Source organism: Humulus lupulus, chromosome 5 (genome assembly GCF_963169125.1).
Source record: "Humulus lupulus chromosome 5, drHumLupu1.1, whole genome shotgun sequence".
Lineage (NCBI taxonomy): Eukaryota > Viridiplantae > Streptophyta > Magnoliopsida > Rosales > Cannabaceae > Humulus > Humulus lupulus.
Window position 1 is genome coordinate 204,227,702 of NC_084797.1, and position 20,388 is coordinate 204,248,089.

At 33.0% G+C, this 20,388-nt stretch overlaps 1 protein-coding gene and 1 long non-coding RNA gene across 2 annotated transcripts; one reads left to right on the forward strand and one right to left on the reverse strand.

Moving 5' to 3' along the window:
- The first annotated feature begins 15,270 nt into the window (after nt 1–15,270).
- LOC133779883 (expansin-like B1) lies at nt 15,271–16,378 on the forward strand. Its single transcript, XM_062219782.1, has 3 exons — nt 15,271–15,408; nt 15,652–15,777; nt 16,208–16,378. Exons 1-3 carry the CDS (start codon nt 15,271–15,273, stop codon nt 16,376–16,378), a joined length of 435 nt encoding a protein of 144 aa, XP_062075766.1.
- Nucleotides 16,379–17,834: 1,456 nt separating this feature from the next.
- LOC133833930 (uncharacterized) lies at nt 17,835–19,706 on the reverse strand. Its single transcript, XR_009893216.1, has 2 exons — nt 19,619–19,706; nt 17,835–18,064 (listed from the first exon to the last, which is right to left on the reverse strand). It is a non-coding gene; the product is annotated as an uncharacterized LOC133833930 (long non-coding RNA).
- Nucleotides 19,707–20,388: the final 682 nt, after the last annotated feature.

Genomic DNA, 20,388 nt, shown 5'->3' on the forward strand with positions numbered 1-20,388 from the left:
CTTTGAATAAATCATTATTAAGAGCGAGGGGTTCATTAGGTCGCAGAATATAAAGCCCGTTTTCCAAACATGCAATACACAATTGTGATCCATTGAAAGAAATAGATATATTAAAACTTGTGAAAGTCATAACAAATCGTTCTAATTGCAACATGGAAACTGAAATTAAATTTCTACTAAAATCCGGAATAAAAAATACATCTTTTAAAATTAAAAATTTATTTCCGAACTTCAGACGAGCTCTTCCTCTAGCTTGGACGGCAATGAACGCTCCCTTCCCAACTCTAAGCTTTAAGTCGCCTTCGTTCACTTCCTCCCACGATTCAAGAAGCTGTAAAGAGTTACAAACATGGTTAGTAGATCCAGAATCAATAATCCAAACGGAGTTATCATTTTCTAAAACACATGTTTCTAAGATAAATGAACTATAATCATTACCTTTGTTTTTATCTGCTAGAAACTTGGGGCAATCTTGTTTCCAATGCCCCTTTTCTTTGCAATGAAAACATTTACCTTTACCTTTCTTGTTTTTCTTATTTTTCCCCTTAGGCGTCTGTGCACTTGGTTGTGCACTCACCTTTGCAGCTTTTGCAGGCTTGGGGTTATTGTTTTTCCCACCTTTCCTCTTGTTTCCAGCTTTTGAAGATGAAGCTTGGTTAGCTTCAGCCTTAGCTGGATCAGAAGCAGTAGTAGTAGTTGTCTTCTTTTCTCCTCCCTTACTAGGTCCACCCATAATAGACTCAAAAGTTTGAAGCTCATTCATGAGCTGCGTCAGACCATAGTTGAGTTTATTCAACACATAGTTGGTGGTGAATGGAAGGAAAGCTGGAGAAAGACTGTTGAGGATTAAGCCAACTTGAGTTTCCTCATCTATTATGGCTCCGTGCAGTTCAGCTTCCTGAAAGTAGTTTGTCATCTTGATCAGGTGATCACGAACATGTTGAGAAGGTGCCATTCGAGCATTGGCATATTTCTTGGTGGCCTCAAAACGAGTCTGCGCTGACTTGGCACCAAACATGTCTTGGAGCTAATCCATGATTTCGTAGGCTGTCTCGACATTCTCCATCTTTGTCTTGAGAGTGTCGACCATACTAGTCAACATGTAGTACCGCGCCTTGTTGTTAGCCGCCTGCCAACGCTCATACTTGTCCCTCACAGACTTGGTAGCTCCTTCAGCTGGAACTTCCGGGGATTCCTCAGTCATGACGAACTTGGAGTTGTCACCTATCAACACAATGTTGATGTTTTGCTTCCATTTAAGGAAGTTTTCTCCAGTGAGTTTCTCCATCGAAAGTTGAGAAAGGATGGGAGTAGACACAGCCATAACTCAAAACTACAAAGTATCAATAAAATAGAAATCAATCACATTTGCTCAATAAAACTTCTATTCACACAAATTTTAAGAAATAGCACAGCATATACCAAAAATATGTAAGATATGAGAAAAAATACCAAAAACAATCATATCTCTATTTCTTTAGGTTTTTAACTAATCTATGATATCCTTGTCCCGGTTGGCGAGAGTCAAAAATACCACTAGTTAAATAGAGTTGTAAACTCATTTAATAATGGTCACCATTATTAACAACCTACTATTCAATCAAAATAAGAAAACAAAATCTCTTATTTTATGAGCTAGACCCACGGTTTCAATAATCATAGATTTAGTCCTAGTAGTCACCGTAGGGGTGAGTCTAGTAGAATTTGACCTATAATTATCTATCTTTCGAAATCTAACCTTGTCAAAATAACTAATGAACACCTTCCGTAGGGGGACGAATCAAAGCGCCTCGAGGCCCCATTAAGCTATTGACTATGTTAAACCAACAGTGGAGATCGAATAAAATTCTTAAAATAAGCTCATTATAAAATTAAAAATAGTATTTTTATTATTTATTTTTAGAAAATTAATGACTATGGTTTTCCAAAAAAAAATTAAACAGATTAAAATTTTTAAAACCAAAGTCCTATAATTTCTTATTAATTCTAAAGTGTCACATTGAAACAAATTCAATTAATTTAGAATTAATTTGTTGCTAATCAATATTTAGGTTTAACTAATATAATGAACCTATACAATTAAGTCCAACTCAGGTAAATGGGCCTTAACAATTGGGCTTGTATGGAGGAGGGCTGGGTCCAGTATGTCGTTCCCACTACAAAGGCCCCCTATCTTCCATACAAGGTCCAAAAGACAGGAATTTAAACCTTCGTTTTATTAATTGTTATTAATTGATTAGGCTCACTATAGTCATGCAAAGCAAATGGGCCTTCACAAGTGGAATCACCCACAAGAGAGGAATTTAAACTTTACATTTTCTAATGGGCCCAAATAAAACCTATCATTTTATGAATATTTTATTTGGCAAAATACCATATATCTAACAAACATATGGGCCACTATATGCATCTAAGCCCAATTGCAAAAAATACCACATATAGTGCAAACAGACATGTTATAATTGGATGGGCCTAATCATGTTACTATATGAGCAATTCTATGAATTTATGCAAAAATACCACAATTTATTTCATTTGCAAAAATACCACAATTAATTATCTAGAATTTATCAAAAAAAAAATTCAAATTAATTAAATTTTTACAAAAAAATAAGTCAATTTAAATGAAATTTATCAACAATTAACAATAGTTAATTTAAATTTCATTTATCAACAATAACTTGGTTTTAGGTTAATTTGAAAAAAAAATATTAATTTAATTTAAATAGGATTTATCAACAATTAACCAAAGTTAATTTAAATCCCATTAAAAAAATATATATTAATTGGCTGAATAAAAAAAAAAAGATATTTTTCAAAATTTAACCAATTTTAAATTTTAAAATCAATATCTTAATTATTTTTCAAAATATCTTGTGTTGTTATAACTATTATCTAATATTTTAACCATTTAAAAAAAAATACAAATAGTTATAACAAGCCTAAAATATTCAAATAGTTAAACAAATTCAAATATCCATAAAAATATCTAACTAACAATATTAAATTTTAAATAATTTAAATATTAAAAACTATAGAATAAAAAGATATTTATATTTTCAAATAAAGATTTAATAAAAATATCAAGAATTTAAATGAAAATATCTTAAATATCTGATATCATAATTCTAATATTTTAATATATTAAAAGATTTAAAATTAAGTTGTTAGTCTAATTTTAAATTTGAATTTGATTCTTTGTAGAAAATATCTAATTATTAAAATCAACTAACAAAAATATCTTTATTTAAAAAAATTTAAATGATAAAACAATAAAGATATTTTTAGTTTTGATTTTAAATAATTTATTTCTACAAATTTTAATTTTCTTAAAAAAAAAAACGCAATGAACAGTACCGTCCGTACGGTCACTGTTCATTGCTGGCTGCTGGGCGTGCGCGCGCGTGCGTGCGCTGGTGCGCATGGTGTGCGCGCGCGCATGGGAGCCAGGCCAAATTTGTTTCAAAAAAAAAATTTTGAGCAATTTTTTAAACCAAAACCATTTTCTAATTAATTTTTACCATGTTTTACACAAAATAAAGCATATATAAAAATTAATAACATAGAAAATACAACAAAATAACCTAAAAATTGCTAAAATTCACATAAAATCAATATGTTCATAAAAACATGAAAAACCATCCAGGATCTTTATTTCCTACCAGTTGTAGGAAATAACTTATACAGGATCTTTATTTATTTTCATGTATATCTGATATTAAACAAATTAATACGAGATAGCCTAAAACATGTTTCTAAATTGAATTCAAAGAGAAACAAACAATATAATACTTACAGTATACGCAGCGGAATTAAGAGTCCTTCCTTCAGTTTCTCTAACTCTTGTATCCTTTCTGTCGCAGAGTATTATCAAGAAACTGAACCGATCTTCTATTTTCTTCACGATCTTCCAATGTATCCTTAGAACCACCTAGACTAGTGTGGGCAATTCTCAACACATGAGATAGATATAGAGAGAAGAAGAGAAAATACAAAGAGGCTTAGAAAATGACTTGTGTTTAGAGAGAATATAAAACTATCAGAAAATCTGACTTATCAAAAACCTTTGTTTTGACTTCTCTATAAGCACTCCTTTTATAGACTCAATTAGGCCATATAATTTAATTAAAAAATCAATAAAATAACAGCCATTTTGAAACCCTAGGTCGAAATTATCATGGGCTATAGGCCCGTGAAATTTCCCATTTGATTATAAGCCCATTGGACTTAAAATCAAGGCCTGTATTATTTTCTATTGATTTAATTAATTAAATAATTATTTAAATCCTTTATCAAATTAATTATTTATAATTTGAACCTTGATTTAAATTTATTTATTAATTTAGATACCAATTTATCTTAATTAATAAATCTGCCATAATTTCTCTTTTCTTCTCAAAATTACACAACTCTGTGAAACTATCCAAAATTGACCTGGTCAACTTTGATAATTCTAATTGATGATTAAATCAATTAATTGAGACTATCTAGATGATTTTATCCAAGGTACAATGGGGACCATGGGCCTATGAAATCAAGCTCCAATAAGTTATCATAAATCTAACAAATAAATTTACTAACTTATTAATTCCTCGTGACTCCACTATAGACTTGGAATTGCACTCTTGAATTCATAGAACGCTCTATAACAAATATAGATACGCTATTAATTATCCATTGTTACAACCATAATTGTCACTCAATCCTCTATAGACGGTCTACAATGAGATAGGACTAAAATACCGTTTTACCCCTCATTGTATTTTATCCTTAAAACACTTAGTTCCTTGTAAATGATATTTCAGTAAACTAATTTAATTACTGAAATGAGATCTCTATCATTTAACACCTTGAACCAAACTAAAAGGAAACCATCGTTTCACTTCTTCATCAGAAGCTATAGATGTTCATATCTATGATTAACACTCCCACTCAATTATACTACCGAGTTCCCAAGATGTAAGTATGGGCTAGTCCGTAGGGTAAGCTGGTAACGAACAAGTCAAAGAACTCAAATAATACAATCAGTTAGAATACTAACCACTCAGAATTGAGATTGAATTGACCTATGGTCAACTATATGATATGACTAGAATAGATAATAACGGTATGTTTACTTATCTTATCAACTGTCAATATCGGTCCTGTCCGATGTAACAAATACATCCGATCTTATCTACTTTGCTAATGTTCTGGAAAGAACATAACACTGTAATGTGTAAGTAGATCATATCGTAGATTGGCAAGTCAGTGTAAATCCGGTGCACTGACTAATCTTAGGACTAACTTATTTTTGAACATATAATCATATTTATATTCCACTGTGATTACGTCACTATAAATAAGATTAGCTATATGCTCGGGATTTAATAGAAGTTTATATTAAACAAATAATCATGAAAATAAAACATGTGAGCAAAGTGATTGACCAAGTCAAAAAATGATTTCTATTCTTTTATTGATAATAAAAATGAGATTACAAAGAATTTGGGTTTTAATTAGGGCATAAAACCCCAACAGTTTTAGACTATATTTTTCGTATTATGTTTCTGTATTGTCTTGTACTGTTTGGTTGGTGTTAGTGTGTGTTGAGAGATTTAAAATTTATTCCTGTGGCCTAGTGTTCCGCTCGATGATGATATTTTTCCATTCGCTCCATTCATGTAACTGTCTGGCTTTATATGTTGCTTCTGCCGGTTTACTTGCTGGATATTATGGATGTTTCTCTTTAGTCTCTTTTCAATAGTGTATAATATTGTTTTCCCACCATACTTTGATTTTTTTTCCAATGATTGCTGAGTATATGCTATTAGCATCTAGAATTGGTCAGTGCATTTCCTTGAGGCGAAATCCTAGCTCGACTTATCCCTAAGACATGATTTAGGCCATCTTTGGACGTTTGAGCCTTTCTAGCTTTCCTCATAAGCATATTTTTTCCCTTAGTCACCCATTTTTGAGCCGATTAGCCTATTCTTGTGTTTAACCCGATCATACATACCCATTACCCCTATAGTACATTTTCCATATATGTCCCAACTTGATTCCTATCACTTGTCACAAATTGATTTTCATACAAAGTTTGGGGTGAGTGTGATGAGTGTAGCTTATAAAGTTAGTTATGGTAGTTATATCCTACACATTGTATAAATGTTCCAAGTGTCTTGTAAAGCTAGTTGGGTATTGTGAGGAAGAAAAAAAACTCAAGAAAAGAAGAGTGAAAACAGAGAAAAAAAGCTGAGATGTGATATTCATTCTTGCAAGGTTGAGTTCTGTAATGGTGTGTGTTCTTTCTTACTTTCTTTTCTGGTTTCTTGCTGTGATCATAAGGTGTTTGTGTGTGTTATTTAATTCTTTAACTGAGCTGTTTGTTTCTTATTGAAAACATTTGGGGGCTTGGAATTGGTGAAGTAATATCTAAACAAATGCATCAAGTTCATTTAATTTTTAAATGTAGAACATCATATTGCAGCTTAGATGTAGTAAATCTTAGAAGAGAAATAGAAGAAGCAACACTTTTAATAATCCATGCTGCTAAACAAGCTCATTATCCAAATTCATCTCTACAGAGTTTAAAGGTTCTAAAAAGCTTGTCTATCTGATATAAAAGCTTCTGCAGTTCACAAATGTCATTTTCAAGCATATCTTCATTATAATATTTTTCCATTCAGAACATGTGTTATACATTCTCAATGTGCATAGAAGTGCCAAAAAAAAAAGCTTCAAACGAACTTTTTAAATCTGTTTTAGGGACAGTAAAAATAGAAAGTGGAAGTAAACATTCCAAAAAACAATCACCATATTCCATTACACCAGTTGATTATATATTTAGATAGGAAATAACTTGGCTTAAAATACACACTATATAATGCATAATCCAAATGCAATGACAAATGATGCCAAAGCAATTATTGTAGTTTCCATTGTCTTTTTACAGATTGAAACTTAGAATCCATAAAGAGATTGTCAAGCCCTTGGGGCTGGTTTTGGTCGTGGAGTAGAGTGGTGTCTAGCCAACACTCATTCGAACCACGTATGTGTTTGTGTTTGTGTTCCTCTTTGTGTTTCATTTCTGTTTTGATTTGATTCCTTGATTAAACCAGTTTTGTCTTTAAGATTGATTATTAATCAATTGTTTTCTGGTTTATGGTGTGTTGATTTTCACTACAATTTATCAAATATATATCATCATTAGGACTGTATTATTATTATTTAATTCATTTTCATTGGTGCATTTTTCAAAATTTGATCTCATTCACTAAACAAACAAAAGAAAACACTTTCTTAAATCTTAATTATAAGGAAGATAAATGATCTGGGTTTTGGAAAGACAATCTTCAGGATTACATTGACTAATACCATTTTAATTATGAAAAGAACAGCTAGGGTGTTTAGTTTTCTTTCTGAAATATGAGACAGCTCCAAAACTCTTTTCACACCAGAATTTTATCCATGCAAAACTCATTCTACATCAATCAGTTGTAATAATAACTCTAACAATATCAATAGAATCCTAAAATCCATAATGGAAAACATCACTGTGCTAATTATGGAAAACTAGTTTACCCATTATAGGCCATATAAATACCAAGTTTAGTATGAATAAAAAAAAATTACACCTTTCCCACAATAGGAAACAAACTTCTTATGTCCAAACCAACCGAGATAGTTTATAAATATACAATCAAAGAAAGGAGTTAAACCTGAATGCTCTAAAGCCTGCCTCAACTCTTCCATTCGCTTCCTTCTAGCTCCTCAAAACAAGCCCTGATTGGAAATTGCAACAAAATGAACATAAAACAAAGGAGGCATTTTGCCAAGAATTTAACCAGATAAAACTGAGACAAAACAAATAAAACTCAACCAAAGATTTTAATTTTGAAATATGCAAAATCTGATTTTATAGATTCTATGAGACCGTACCAAAACAAATGTCCCAGCAATATGCAAAATCGAAAACACATGCAAAATCAAAAATTAATTTGAAAACCATATTTTATAGATTCTATGAGATTCAAGCTGATAAATCTAACATATACAACTAATTACTTACCTGGCTTGCCAAGACCGAAGAGAAGAACAAATTTGAGAAGCCCAACGACTGGAAATCGAAGGTTGACAAAGAGATAGAGAAAGACAAGAGAGAGAGAGAGAGAGAGAGAGAGTGAGGAGTTCGGAGACCATACGACCAAGCCGAAGAAATGGGTATCTTCTTTGGGTCGATATGTTGAAGGAAATGGGTAGAAATGTTGAAGGAAAGCTCAAAAATGGGGGTCTTGGGTCTTAAACATGGGGAAGAGAAAGGAGATGGGTGTCTCGGGATTCTCAAGTCTCAGAGATGAAAAAAAGTTTCTAAGTGGCGGGATGTGAATATATTATCGCCCTTTTTACATAAAAAGTTGCCCAATATAATACTCTACAATAATACTTTTCTATTAGTATTATATTGATGTGTTATGGAAATGGGTATTTGGTGTAGTGCCATTCAGTGAGAGTGCCTAGAGATACTAGGGATTGCCAAGTTTGAGTGAGGCTGAACACCCTAGGGGCAGCTTCTCACCAGCACCACTGTTAACATAGAAGTCTCTATAAACCCGTGTAACTTCGATTACACTCTGGGATAAGTAGTGATGCCCTAGGTAACTTGATGGTTACCATTGTGAGGGATTTACTCTTGGATAAGTAGTGATGGAGGGCGTGTTACACCCGAATTGTTGGAAATTGTCGAGCGTTGGTCTCGAATTATATTGTGATATATTATATCTGCTTGCTTTGGGATTTTTTTATTACAGGGATATATTTATTGATAAGATATAGTTGTGATATAATATATCTGCTTGTTCTGGGATTTTCTGAGTGTAGGAATTTATCTATTTAGATGAAATAATTTATCATTGGTTATCAGCCATGAACATAAGTTTTCCAGGACGCTTTTGCGTTCTTGAAATTGATTGTGTAGGGTTTGGATGGATCCGGAACCCTAATTCTGTGCATGGTTTTGTTTTAAGGTTGAACTTACTAAGCGTTTTCGCTTACCTAGTTGTTTCCTGTTGTAGGTAAGAACAAGGGCAAGGCAGAGCAATGAGCACTGAAGTCTACCTTGCAAATGTACATGTGGACCGACCTTTTGGGAAGTTGTTTTATTTTTGGAAATGTTGTGTAATTTTCCTAAACTAGGCTCACTCTACTCTTTATAAAATATGTTTGTAATTAAATGTTAAGTATGGTCATACGACTTTTAAAAAGTTTTTTTTATACGGGTTTTTGAGACAATTTGTTAAATGAAAACATTTATATTTCCGCATTATCGAGTCTTGAAAATCCGAGTCGTTACAGTTGGTATCAGAGCTCGAGCTGAGCCGATTCTGTAGAAAACCCACATGTACATTTTGCAAAGATAGACCGCCACTCACTATAAGTACTGTCTCTTCCTTTAGTGTGTTGTTTCCATTTTCTTACCTCAATTTTATAAATTGTAGGTTATGACTGATATACCTTAGATAGGTGACCCTGTGATAGAGAAACTACCTATAATCGCTACACTTAGGATCAATTAGTATAGACTCTTTAACAATGAGTTTCCTCGACGCTTCGAGTACGATCAACGACATCAACGTGTTGTTTGGCAATTTATGCATTACATGATGAAAGTCTTCGGTAGAGCTGAGGAAGATCCCGATGAGGATCCTGAGGAAGGTTCTGATATGGCCGCCAATAGCGACACCAACTAGGTGTTAGGAGCTGCATAGGTGTTAGAAACCCACCTACTTTTGAAATATGTACCTACCTTGTATATGATTAAGGATATTAGTAACTGGTCTAGCAGGGATATAAGTCCGTTTTTTTAGGGATAATTTTGTAAATCCCTTAGACTGGTTGACCCAAACTTAAAATGTTGTTGTATATGGTATAGGTTAAGAAATGAAGTTGCTAACTTTTGTTAAAAAGTGTTGATTGATTGTTGTGCTTGATATGTTTGGCATGCTTAATTTGGTTGATTAACTATCTGTGTCAATATTAACTTCTCGTACTTATGCGCTTAGGAACTTTTGATTTGAAATCAAACAAATGGCAAGGACAAGAGCTCAAAGAGGAAGGGGTGTTGCTGGCCGAGGCCAGGCCGCGTCTGCTGATAGAGCTCAGAACGCGCCTATTGCTAAAGCTCCAAAATTTTGGGACGAAATTTCTTTAAGGAGGGATGAATATAAAACCTGAGACTTTTCAGGTTGAAAAAGTCAAAAAGAGAAGGAAAAAACTTAGCTTAAATTATATATATGTGGTGGGACCCACTTTTAAAAAAAATTATATATTTAGATTTTTCTTCTTTTTCTTCTCCCTCCCCGACTCTTCCTTTTTCTTCTTCTTCTTCTTCTTTTTCTTTTCTTTCCTTGCTTTTCTCTCGGCAAGCCACGACAAGGGCACCGGACCCAAACACTGCCAGCCACCATTTCTGACACGTGCCGGTGCTGCAGCTTCCTCGGCCAGCGACGACAGCAACCCCAAAGTTTGGGGACCATCGGAGCAAGGATGCGCCCGTACGACCACTCCGAAGTTTTGTCGTCGAAACTTTGAGGTGAATTTCTGGTGAACTCCGAACACTGTTCGATGAGTGGGTAGCACTGTTGGAATCAGCGTCACGAGAACAACGTTGCCCACTAAGTCATTTCAGACAACTCACCATTTTTCTTCGCTGATATTTTGGGTATCTTCGCCCCTTTGGAAGCATTTTTCGACGACACCGGAGGTCATCTGGGTGAAGGAGCTGTAATTTCATGATGTACTCATCAAGATGATCATTTTGATATATGCCATGGATATATTCGTCGACGTTTCCGGTACACCACTCACTGCCGCCACCAACCGCTACTGTGCACCACTTGGGTGAGGTTCCGAAACTTGAAATTTTAAATATGGTCATATTATATGTTGTTGGACACGATTTTGAATAAGGAATGCAATGATTATAATTGTTTGCTAATTTGGTGCACGTAGGAAAAGCATGATATTAAAATTGGATTAAATCACTCTAGGATCATCGTTAAGCTTATGAGTGTCGCTTTGGGCTCGGATTGAAAATTCTAAGGAGGTAGGGACTCAACTTGACTATTGGACTTCTTTTTACTCGTATTGAATTGCATTAAACATATTCCAAATTTTATATTTATAAAATGTTTGAAAAATTGAAAACTTAATCTGCATGTTTTCTGATCTGTTCTGAAGGCACTGAGTACCAAATATATTTTTGTTCACATATTTATGCAGGTTATGATTTTTGAATTTTATTCAAATGCAGCTGTTATTCTGCCCAATTTTATAAAATATAAGGGGAATATATTTCTTTCTTTTCATGTTTACCTAAATTTTGTTATATCGAAGAGAGCCATAGTGATCATGATTTGTGCATGTTGTTGTTTCACGACCTAGTCTCTGTATCATCATAGGTAGATCAGGTGTCCACTCACTTGTAGGTGTAAGGACCTAATATCTCTTTACAGGAAGGGTTCTAAGCCTCCCCCATGGGGTGGTTATCAGGTCCGGCTACCCGGTTTAGGATGTCAGTTATTCTATGGTGGGTAACGAGAACTAGGGATCTAGTGGACGGTGTGATGTGCACTTGCATCTATGCTCTTATGATTATTCGTGGTTTCTCTCTATTTTGGTTTATACATGATGATGTATGTTTTATTTTCAAAGCTAACCATGCAGGGGTTGTATTAAAATTTTGGGTCCTATGTTATTAGTTGTTTTCCTACTGGGCTTTATAAGCTCACCCCCTATATCTCTCCAATTCCAGAAGCCTAGTGACACGTATGTGGATAAGGTGAATTATTGATGGAGCCAATGTGTTTAGCCTTTTTCTATTTAGTGTCATTGTCATATCTTTTGAACATTATATATGTATTTTATTTGGAACCAAACGATCGGTATATCTAAATTAGCTATGTAATAGTTAGGAATGAGGAATGGTGGATGCTAAGTATTGTTTTGGGTATTTATGACTTATTAAATTTAACTGTTTGGTGATTATATAACTGTGGGAATATTATTGTTTTATGTATAATGATAAATGATCATGCTTTTATCACTAATATTTTTATATATAACTATAGGAGTTATTCCATTATTTTAACTTATAATTATATTACTATTTAATATAAAGTAAATGATCATTTATAAAGACTATTTTCCAACAAGGGTCAAAGTTTGACCTTTGACCACCCAAGTTATGGATATTACAAATCTGCCACTGCCTAGGACTCGGGTTGTGACAAGAAGCCACCTAAATCGATCATACCTCAATTCCACCAAGGCTCAATAGCTCTTACATAACGTGACATTCATTCTTTCCTTGCTACAAACAACCTCTTCTTTATGATTTTTCTTATATTTTTTGTGTCAAAAGATAGCGTGTGAAGAAAAAATGGAGTTTACGCGTGAGAAAAAACTATGTACTCTGCTTGGTATTCTGGTGCTTTTTCCAGCATTGTGTGCCTCTACGTTTATAGCTTAAAGAGCCACCTATTCTGGAACCCCGGACGACTATGGCATGGGACTCAAAGTATGTCTTCGTATTTCAGCACAAAAAACAAAGGCTATACCGAGAACAAATTTTACCAAGAACATGTTCTCGGTACATCCTCGTCGATAGAGGCAAACTTCTACAGAGAACATAAAATATGGTCTCAGTATAGCTTATATTGAGGACAACTGTTCTCGGTATAGAGGGGACAATATCGTCGGTGGAGCGTGTCCAATTTTGTCATCTGATGGGGCTATCCCGTGGACACTCTGAACCGAGAATTTTATATTTGTGCAGTATATATTTATTTATTGATTTAAGTTGAATTAAATCTAAAATAATAAATTAAAATTAAAACACTTATATTAAACATTTAAATAAAAAAATAAGAGTACATTTTCTCATTCAAAATAAAGAGTTGTCCTAAAGATGAAAATATAATAGTCTATGAAAATAAAACTCATACATAAGTCCTACTGACTCGGTGCTCTAACATCAGGATCATCGGGTGGTGGTGGGGGACATTGAGATCCTGGGGTGATACAATGAGTTTGGATGTGCTCCTCTAATTGTCGAAGACGCTTTCTCATCTCAACCATCTCTTCATCTATTTTTTGTGGAGGATAAGTAGTAAATGGAGCTTGGTCCCTTATGTTAAGTATATGACCATATCCTTTCTGGCAACCGTGTCGTTTTCCAAAGACAGTTTGTACCAAAGACAAGTCATCATCTTTAGGCGCGCTCGAAACTGGTGTGGAACTCTCAGTACCAATTGACTATGTCTGTTGTGTGTCGCGATATGCATGCAATTGATCCTATGATACAAAATATTGTAAATAAAAAATTACAAATTTGAAAAATGTTTTAAAAAACTTAACATACCCAGATTTTTTTGGTTGTTTTTGTCACCCACCCTTTGCCTAATTTGTGGTGAGTATCCATTTAGGTAACCGAGATCGGCTCAAGTTGCCCAGTCTATAAATTGCGCTACCACGTACAAATATTTTTTTAAAAAAATAATAATTAAACGTAAATAAAAAAAAACAAATTTAAAAAATTTAATTAACTCACTTTTTTGTAGCGTAACACTGGGATGGATTGAGAACCTCCGTAGCCGAGCTCTTTTAGTTTATTCCTATTTTCCTTGTTGACCCCAGAATGTTTCTGCAAAAAGTTAGTGTTAGTAATATAGTAAATTAAGAGAGTTAAGTTAAAAAAATTAATACTATCACGTCTGGGCATCAGAAAAACTCAATAGCTTCTTGCCACTGCGTATCTGTGCAACCAACATAACGATTTCCTGGTCCATTATTTGTTAAATGTTCCTTAATATCTTACTTCCAATCAAAATGCTTTTTGTCACATGATGTATCAATGCCTCTCAAGATCCCAGGCATGTGCGCCGGTCCATATCTGGTACGCCCGATATCAAACAAATCATCCTAAATTACAAACATATATGAGTGAATATGATATATAATCAAATATAATAAACATAAATATAGAAATGACTTACCTCTAAATGTGCAAGTATTTTTTGTTTGGAGGCCTTTGGTACTTGTGACCATTGAGTACAGTCTGTATTTGCGTACTGTTGAACAAGTAATCGTAGCTCTCTTGAGAAATTTGAGTTGTAATCTTCGATATCTTTATATGTTCTCTCTCTCAAGTCCCACTCGAATGGGGGATGACGTCCCAACTCTTCCATTTTTTCTCGCATGTTCAATCCTTTGTGGCGTCCACGCTTTGTAGGAGGCTCTATTGTATGCAAATTTAGTATTTTTAAATTAATATATATTAACTGTTAAAAATTAAGGAGTGTATCAATGTGTAATGTATTACCTCGTTCATAATCAGCTGGGATATATGATGGTCCATGTGGAGAATCACATCCTCAACTATCACCCCCGTGCGATCGAGTAATAACCTCAGCCATATCTGAAAAATATAGATATTAAAATTACATTTATACTAATCATAATAATTATAATAGTCGATTAATGTAAAACATATTTACTTCAACATAAAATTAGTTTTCCCGGAAAATGAGGTCCCAGAATTAATAAGCTCAACATGAAATTAGTTTCTATCATGCACAACCATGGTGGCAAGTTATACATTGTTAACACAACCGACCACATACTATTAGCAAGACTAATATTATCAAAGGAAATGAATCCATCTGCAGCCAATCCAAGGCGCACATTCGTGGGCTCCATTGCAAACGTTGAATTATTTTGGTCAAAGTCCTTCCAAGTTTCCCATCAGCCGGATGACACAATACACCATATTCTTTTATACATTTCTCGTGATGTAATAATCGATTTTATAAAAATAACATTTATTTATATGTATAAAAAACAAAAATCATAATCTCTATAAAGAAAAAAGTTTACATATATATATATAAACAAAATCATAATCTCTATAAAGAAAAGAAAATAAAGTTGACATAAATCTAAAAAATTAGAAACAACTTACCCTTGAACCTTGAAATAGCCTATAGACTTGAAATCGTCCACCGGAACGAGACGATCGCACCTAAAAAACCTTCAAACAAAAAATCTGATAAATATCCAGGTTAGTTGCAAAAACCCTCAACTTTGCAATTATGATGGAGTGGACATAGTAGTGACTGATTATGGGGAAGGAGAAAGAATTGACATCATCCTCAGCCCTAGAGCTTTCTCAAGTTGGCTCTTCTGTACGAAGACAAAACGTTGTTTAGTTATGGTGTGGTTGAAGTAGAATACATGAGGATCTCTTGCAAGTTCCCAGGCTACAGTGTCACCTACAAGATCAATGAAAACAACAATTATCCACACTACTTGGCTTTAAGTGTTTTATACGTAAGCGGCCACAACGAAACCACAGCAGTTGAATTGTGGCAGGTATGTAACATTTTAGTGTATATATGTATGTCCTTAATTCTACTTTGCTTAATTTGCTTTGATTTGTTTTTATGGCTAAATAAAACTCAGCACAGTTTTTAAAGCTTTATCCTATACCGTTGAAAATTATTCAATGTCTAATCTTATTCTTCTAAAAGTTAAAAGTGATTTTTACCTTTAATATTAATATACTAACTAATATAGATTGATTGATGGGCCATGTTGTTGTTTAATTATGCGCAGGAGGATACCAAACAATGGAAGCCCAAGCGTAGAGCCTATGGGGCAGTGTGGGACATGAAAAATCCACCAAGTGGATCGATCACCTTGAGGTTCCAAGCTACAACCAGTTCAGGGTATGCTTATTCGGTTCTACCAATGTCATGTCTAGAGTTTCGAAGGCTCGGGATGCATATGAGGTCAATGTTAAGCTCTTCACTAAATATATTTAAATCCATTTACGAATATTTATCAAATGTATCTCTGCTAAAATATAATTATATAGATGTGTAGGGCATAAATAATTGCAGATTGTGTGTTTTGTGTGTTATGTTTATATATGTTATATTAGATGTTTATTGAAATTCTAGTAGCTACTTGTTAAAATCAAGATCAACTAACACACAATATTCTCAAGAACAGAACCAATCTGAATATTAAAACTTTATTGCAACAATTCTAATTTCTGACAAAACAACAAGTTTAACAATATGTATCTCAAAGTTTACAAACTTTATCATACATAGAACAAAATTACACATATCTAAATCTAGATCTTATACATTTCATGGAATAAAAGCTTTCTGAAATCCCTTCAGACAAGCTACACCGAGATCCCATCGAATCACGATCTAATCTTCCACCAGATCCACTTTCAGCTGCAACTACCTCAGTAAAACTACTCCTTGTACCTAAACTGAAACTCCAAGAAAAAAACCAGACCAAAAATACCAAGATAAAGATGATATAGAAACCCTAGTTCTAAGCTCACTCTCTCTGATCTTGTCAATATTGATGATACGGATATTTTACCCAAAGAGAATTATTTATATGGTCAGTAACCAGCACAGACTTTTACCGACTGACTAACATACAAAAGATATTAAATGGTGACTTAACATAAACTATACATTTAACAGAAAATCTAACGTTTTTATAGCAAACTCAAAACTAACAAAATAAAGATGCAACAACAGACATCACAGTTAACATTATGAAAAGATCCTTCTGCCAACAAATAAATAAGACACTTACAGTTTGCTCCTTTCCTTTTAATGCTACAAAAAAAGAATAATATGATTTCGTACTTTGTAATTAATTAATAATAGAGATAAATTAAAAAAAAATAGAGATACATGATCAATAAACATTTACTCGTTTTGCTTATTGTTACTATGTTAATATCACTAACATATATACAGTGACTTTTTTATATGATAAAGTTGAATTTATCGATATCATTATGCCATATAGACGGGGAATTCGCTCCCTGTATATTAGTAATTATAAATATGTTGAATTTATTATACTGTTATTCAATTTAAGCATCTATTTTGCCCTGATTTAGTGATCAAGTGGGGTCTTTTGAAACAAAATTATCTTGTTTACTTACTCGTTGGATTAATTATCAAATGGATTATATAGGGAGTTTCCCTACATAGATTACTGCTAAAAAACTGTAATTAGACAATACACACGAGAGAAAAATCAATTCCCCAAGAACTAATGTCTTGTGATAAAAATCAACACCAAACATCAATTCAAATGGAACTAATATCTCATGATACATCAAAGTGTAATGATACGTGAACCAAAATTATGTACCAAAACATTGAACCAATTAACGTGATACTTTCAATTAATCAATCAAATTTATTTCAGACAGGACCCACTATATTAAAAAACAATGGCATGTTAATTGGTATATTATTTTGGTGCATAATTTTAGTGCACATATCTACATCAAATCTTGAGGAACAATATCTCGTGTAGAATGGATGGTATTATGCCATGTAAATAGTAAACAACGACCTTAGAGTGCCGGAGTTTACATTAGCGCACAGGGCGCGACTCGCACTACTACAAAAAAGGATTTTTAGGACTAGCATTGCGAGTCCTAAAAAGGTTTTTTAGGACTCGCAACGCGAGTACTAAAAAATCTGGTTGAGTGCTTTTAATTAAGTTTTTAGGACTCGCATTGCGAGTCCTAAAAAATCTGATTGAGTGCTTTAAGTAATTTTGCGAGTCCTAAAAAATCTGATTGAGTGTTTTAAGTAATTTTTTAGGACTCGCTTTGCATGTCCTTAAAAGTAATTTTTTTTTAAAAAAAATGCAGCTACAATTTTCATTTTGATTTATCAAAATATATCCCTTTGAGTGTCCAAAATGTATTATATATGTTAGATTTCTAAAATTTCAAAAGAAAATACAACAAAATAATTTTTTATTAATTACTCAAAAATATCATTTCAGTATTTAGTCTACTCGGCTTACAAAATCATATTACATGACAGTTTATACTACAATCAAATTATATCATCACCAAATATTAAACAAGAAATGTATACAATGTTAATGAAATATATTTTTTATTCTAAAAACTTCAACTTTCAATGTTGTCTAGTATTACGCCAAAGAAATGCATCTCAATATAGACCTGCACATTATAAAAAAGTTATTTAATTATAAATATATTATAATTCAAACTTATAAATAAGTAGACACACACATCATCATCATCATTTGGCTTTTAACAATCAAATCAAAGTGAAAATGCATAATTACGCTATGCAAATTGCATTCAAATCAAATAGTTTTGACTAAATTAAACATCTAATTAAGCATCTTTTAAGAGACCCTTTTAATCATAATTCACCTCTTAATCTCTAATTTCGTTAAAACTTTAATGCAGACTTATTATTTATTATGATGTTATGGTTCAAGTGGGAAGGAGCTTAAGTGATAAGACATTAGTACTACTTAATTACTTGATTAATTAAGAAAGAAACATCACTAATTTGAATCCTATCTTGGATGTATAGTAATTGGAACTTGTGATGGAAAAATATATTAAAACTATTATATTGCACATCAAATTCTTTGTTTATTTGCAATAACTGATGTTGGTTTTTTTTATCTTTTTATCTTTTAGCTAGGGACATTTTATGAAACAATTTTTCGCATTGTAAATACGATCAATTTTAACATATAACTTAATCAAAATCCTCCCCACAATTACACCTATTTCACGAAACGGAACCTATAATTACTAATATGAAGAAACAAACTCAATCCACCAAAAACACATTTACATACAAAGAGAGGAAGATTAATTAAAAAGAAAACCAAAACCATACCAATTTGAAAGTTGAAACAAGAAATATAAGAGTGAAAAAAATAACAGAAAGACAATTGGTACGCGAGAGGAAGAGTAGAGGTTGCATCAAGCAGAGTATATTAATTTTGCCCAATTTCAGATAGCCACAAAATGGTTGTATAAGAGATAAGTACGTATAAGAGAACCGAAAGGCATTAACAACTATATTCTTATTACAAATAGAAAAATAAGATAAAAAGGAAAACTAGAAAAAAAAATTCAGAATCTAAACCCAGAAACACCAAATACAAGCACAATTGAAAGAGAAAAGATGAGGATTTGATTCAAATTCTAGAAAGACCTATCCTGCACTTATAATCTCGAAACCACAAATCTGTGATCACATAGTTACTCTAAATCGGCTCTATTGTGGCAGCCATCTTTTTCATATTTCCACACAAAACTAAGTACAAAAAAATCTATAGAAAATCGGACAACATATCCCCTAATTTACTAGCCTAGCCATATGTCACAATCAACACCATGTCAAACAAATCAAACAACACACAGGTTTTCATCCATATATCACCGCAGCACACAAAATTCTCAGAACCTACTTCACTAAGACATGCAAGTTTTCAACCTTCCGTTATCACCGCAGCACACAGAATTCCCAGAACCTACTTCACTACGGATGAATATCTAAGATATTCAAACTCCACTAAGTACAAAAATATTTTACATATAGCCATAAATAAGAAGTCTTAGCTCAACTAGGAAACTATTTTTTTTATAATTCAAACTCAGATAAGCTCTAATAAAAATCTTTAAAATATATGAAAATAAAACTGCAATCAATTTCTAATTACATGAAACATGTTTGGTATTAATTACCTGTTCTACACCTTGAACTGAGGACCTTTCCTTTCTAGAAGCATCACCATGTTCAGCTTCAGCAGCTAAACTGTCATGGACGTCCACAACATCCTATTAACAGTGGCAAATGTGAGAAGTAAAGGCAGTGAGAATATTTACAAAAGCAATTCATAGAAAATTCTAACACTGTACAACTTCCAGTTCTCGTGCTGCTCAAAATAAGGTGAGCTTTGTATTGGTTTGGAGAAAAATAAAAACATGAGAAGCCTATATTACTTACACATGGAAAAAAATAAACTTTGGAATGTACACCTCCCAAGACCCATACTTATTTTTCATTAATACAAAATATCACTTCATTGAGCATTGGAAGTTCATTAAAAGATACTGACCCATATGCAAGTTGAAATAATTTGCATAAACCCTATGAATAATGACATCTATCATAAGTTCACTACCCAACTTAGCTAAAATAAATATGAATAGGGAATGAGGAGATCATACCTCTAAGCTGCTGGACAAGTCTAAGTGTTTTCTCTTCATTTTGTAGTTGTGATAGCTCGGCCTCATCCTTAGCTATAGTTGTTTTTGCTAGTTCAATTTCATGCTTTCTTATTGCAACACCCTCTTGAAGTCACAATTTTTTTCATCAATTTGTTCCTTGCCACTTTCCCAGCCTCCCAACATGTATTAGGGCATTTCCCATTATCATCATACTCATCACTCCCATCACAGCAGTCTGAGATTAAGGACAAGTAGATTAGAGAAGACAAGTATCCATCTCAAAA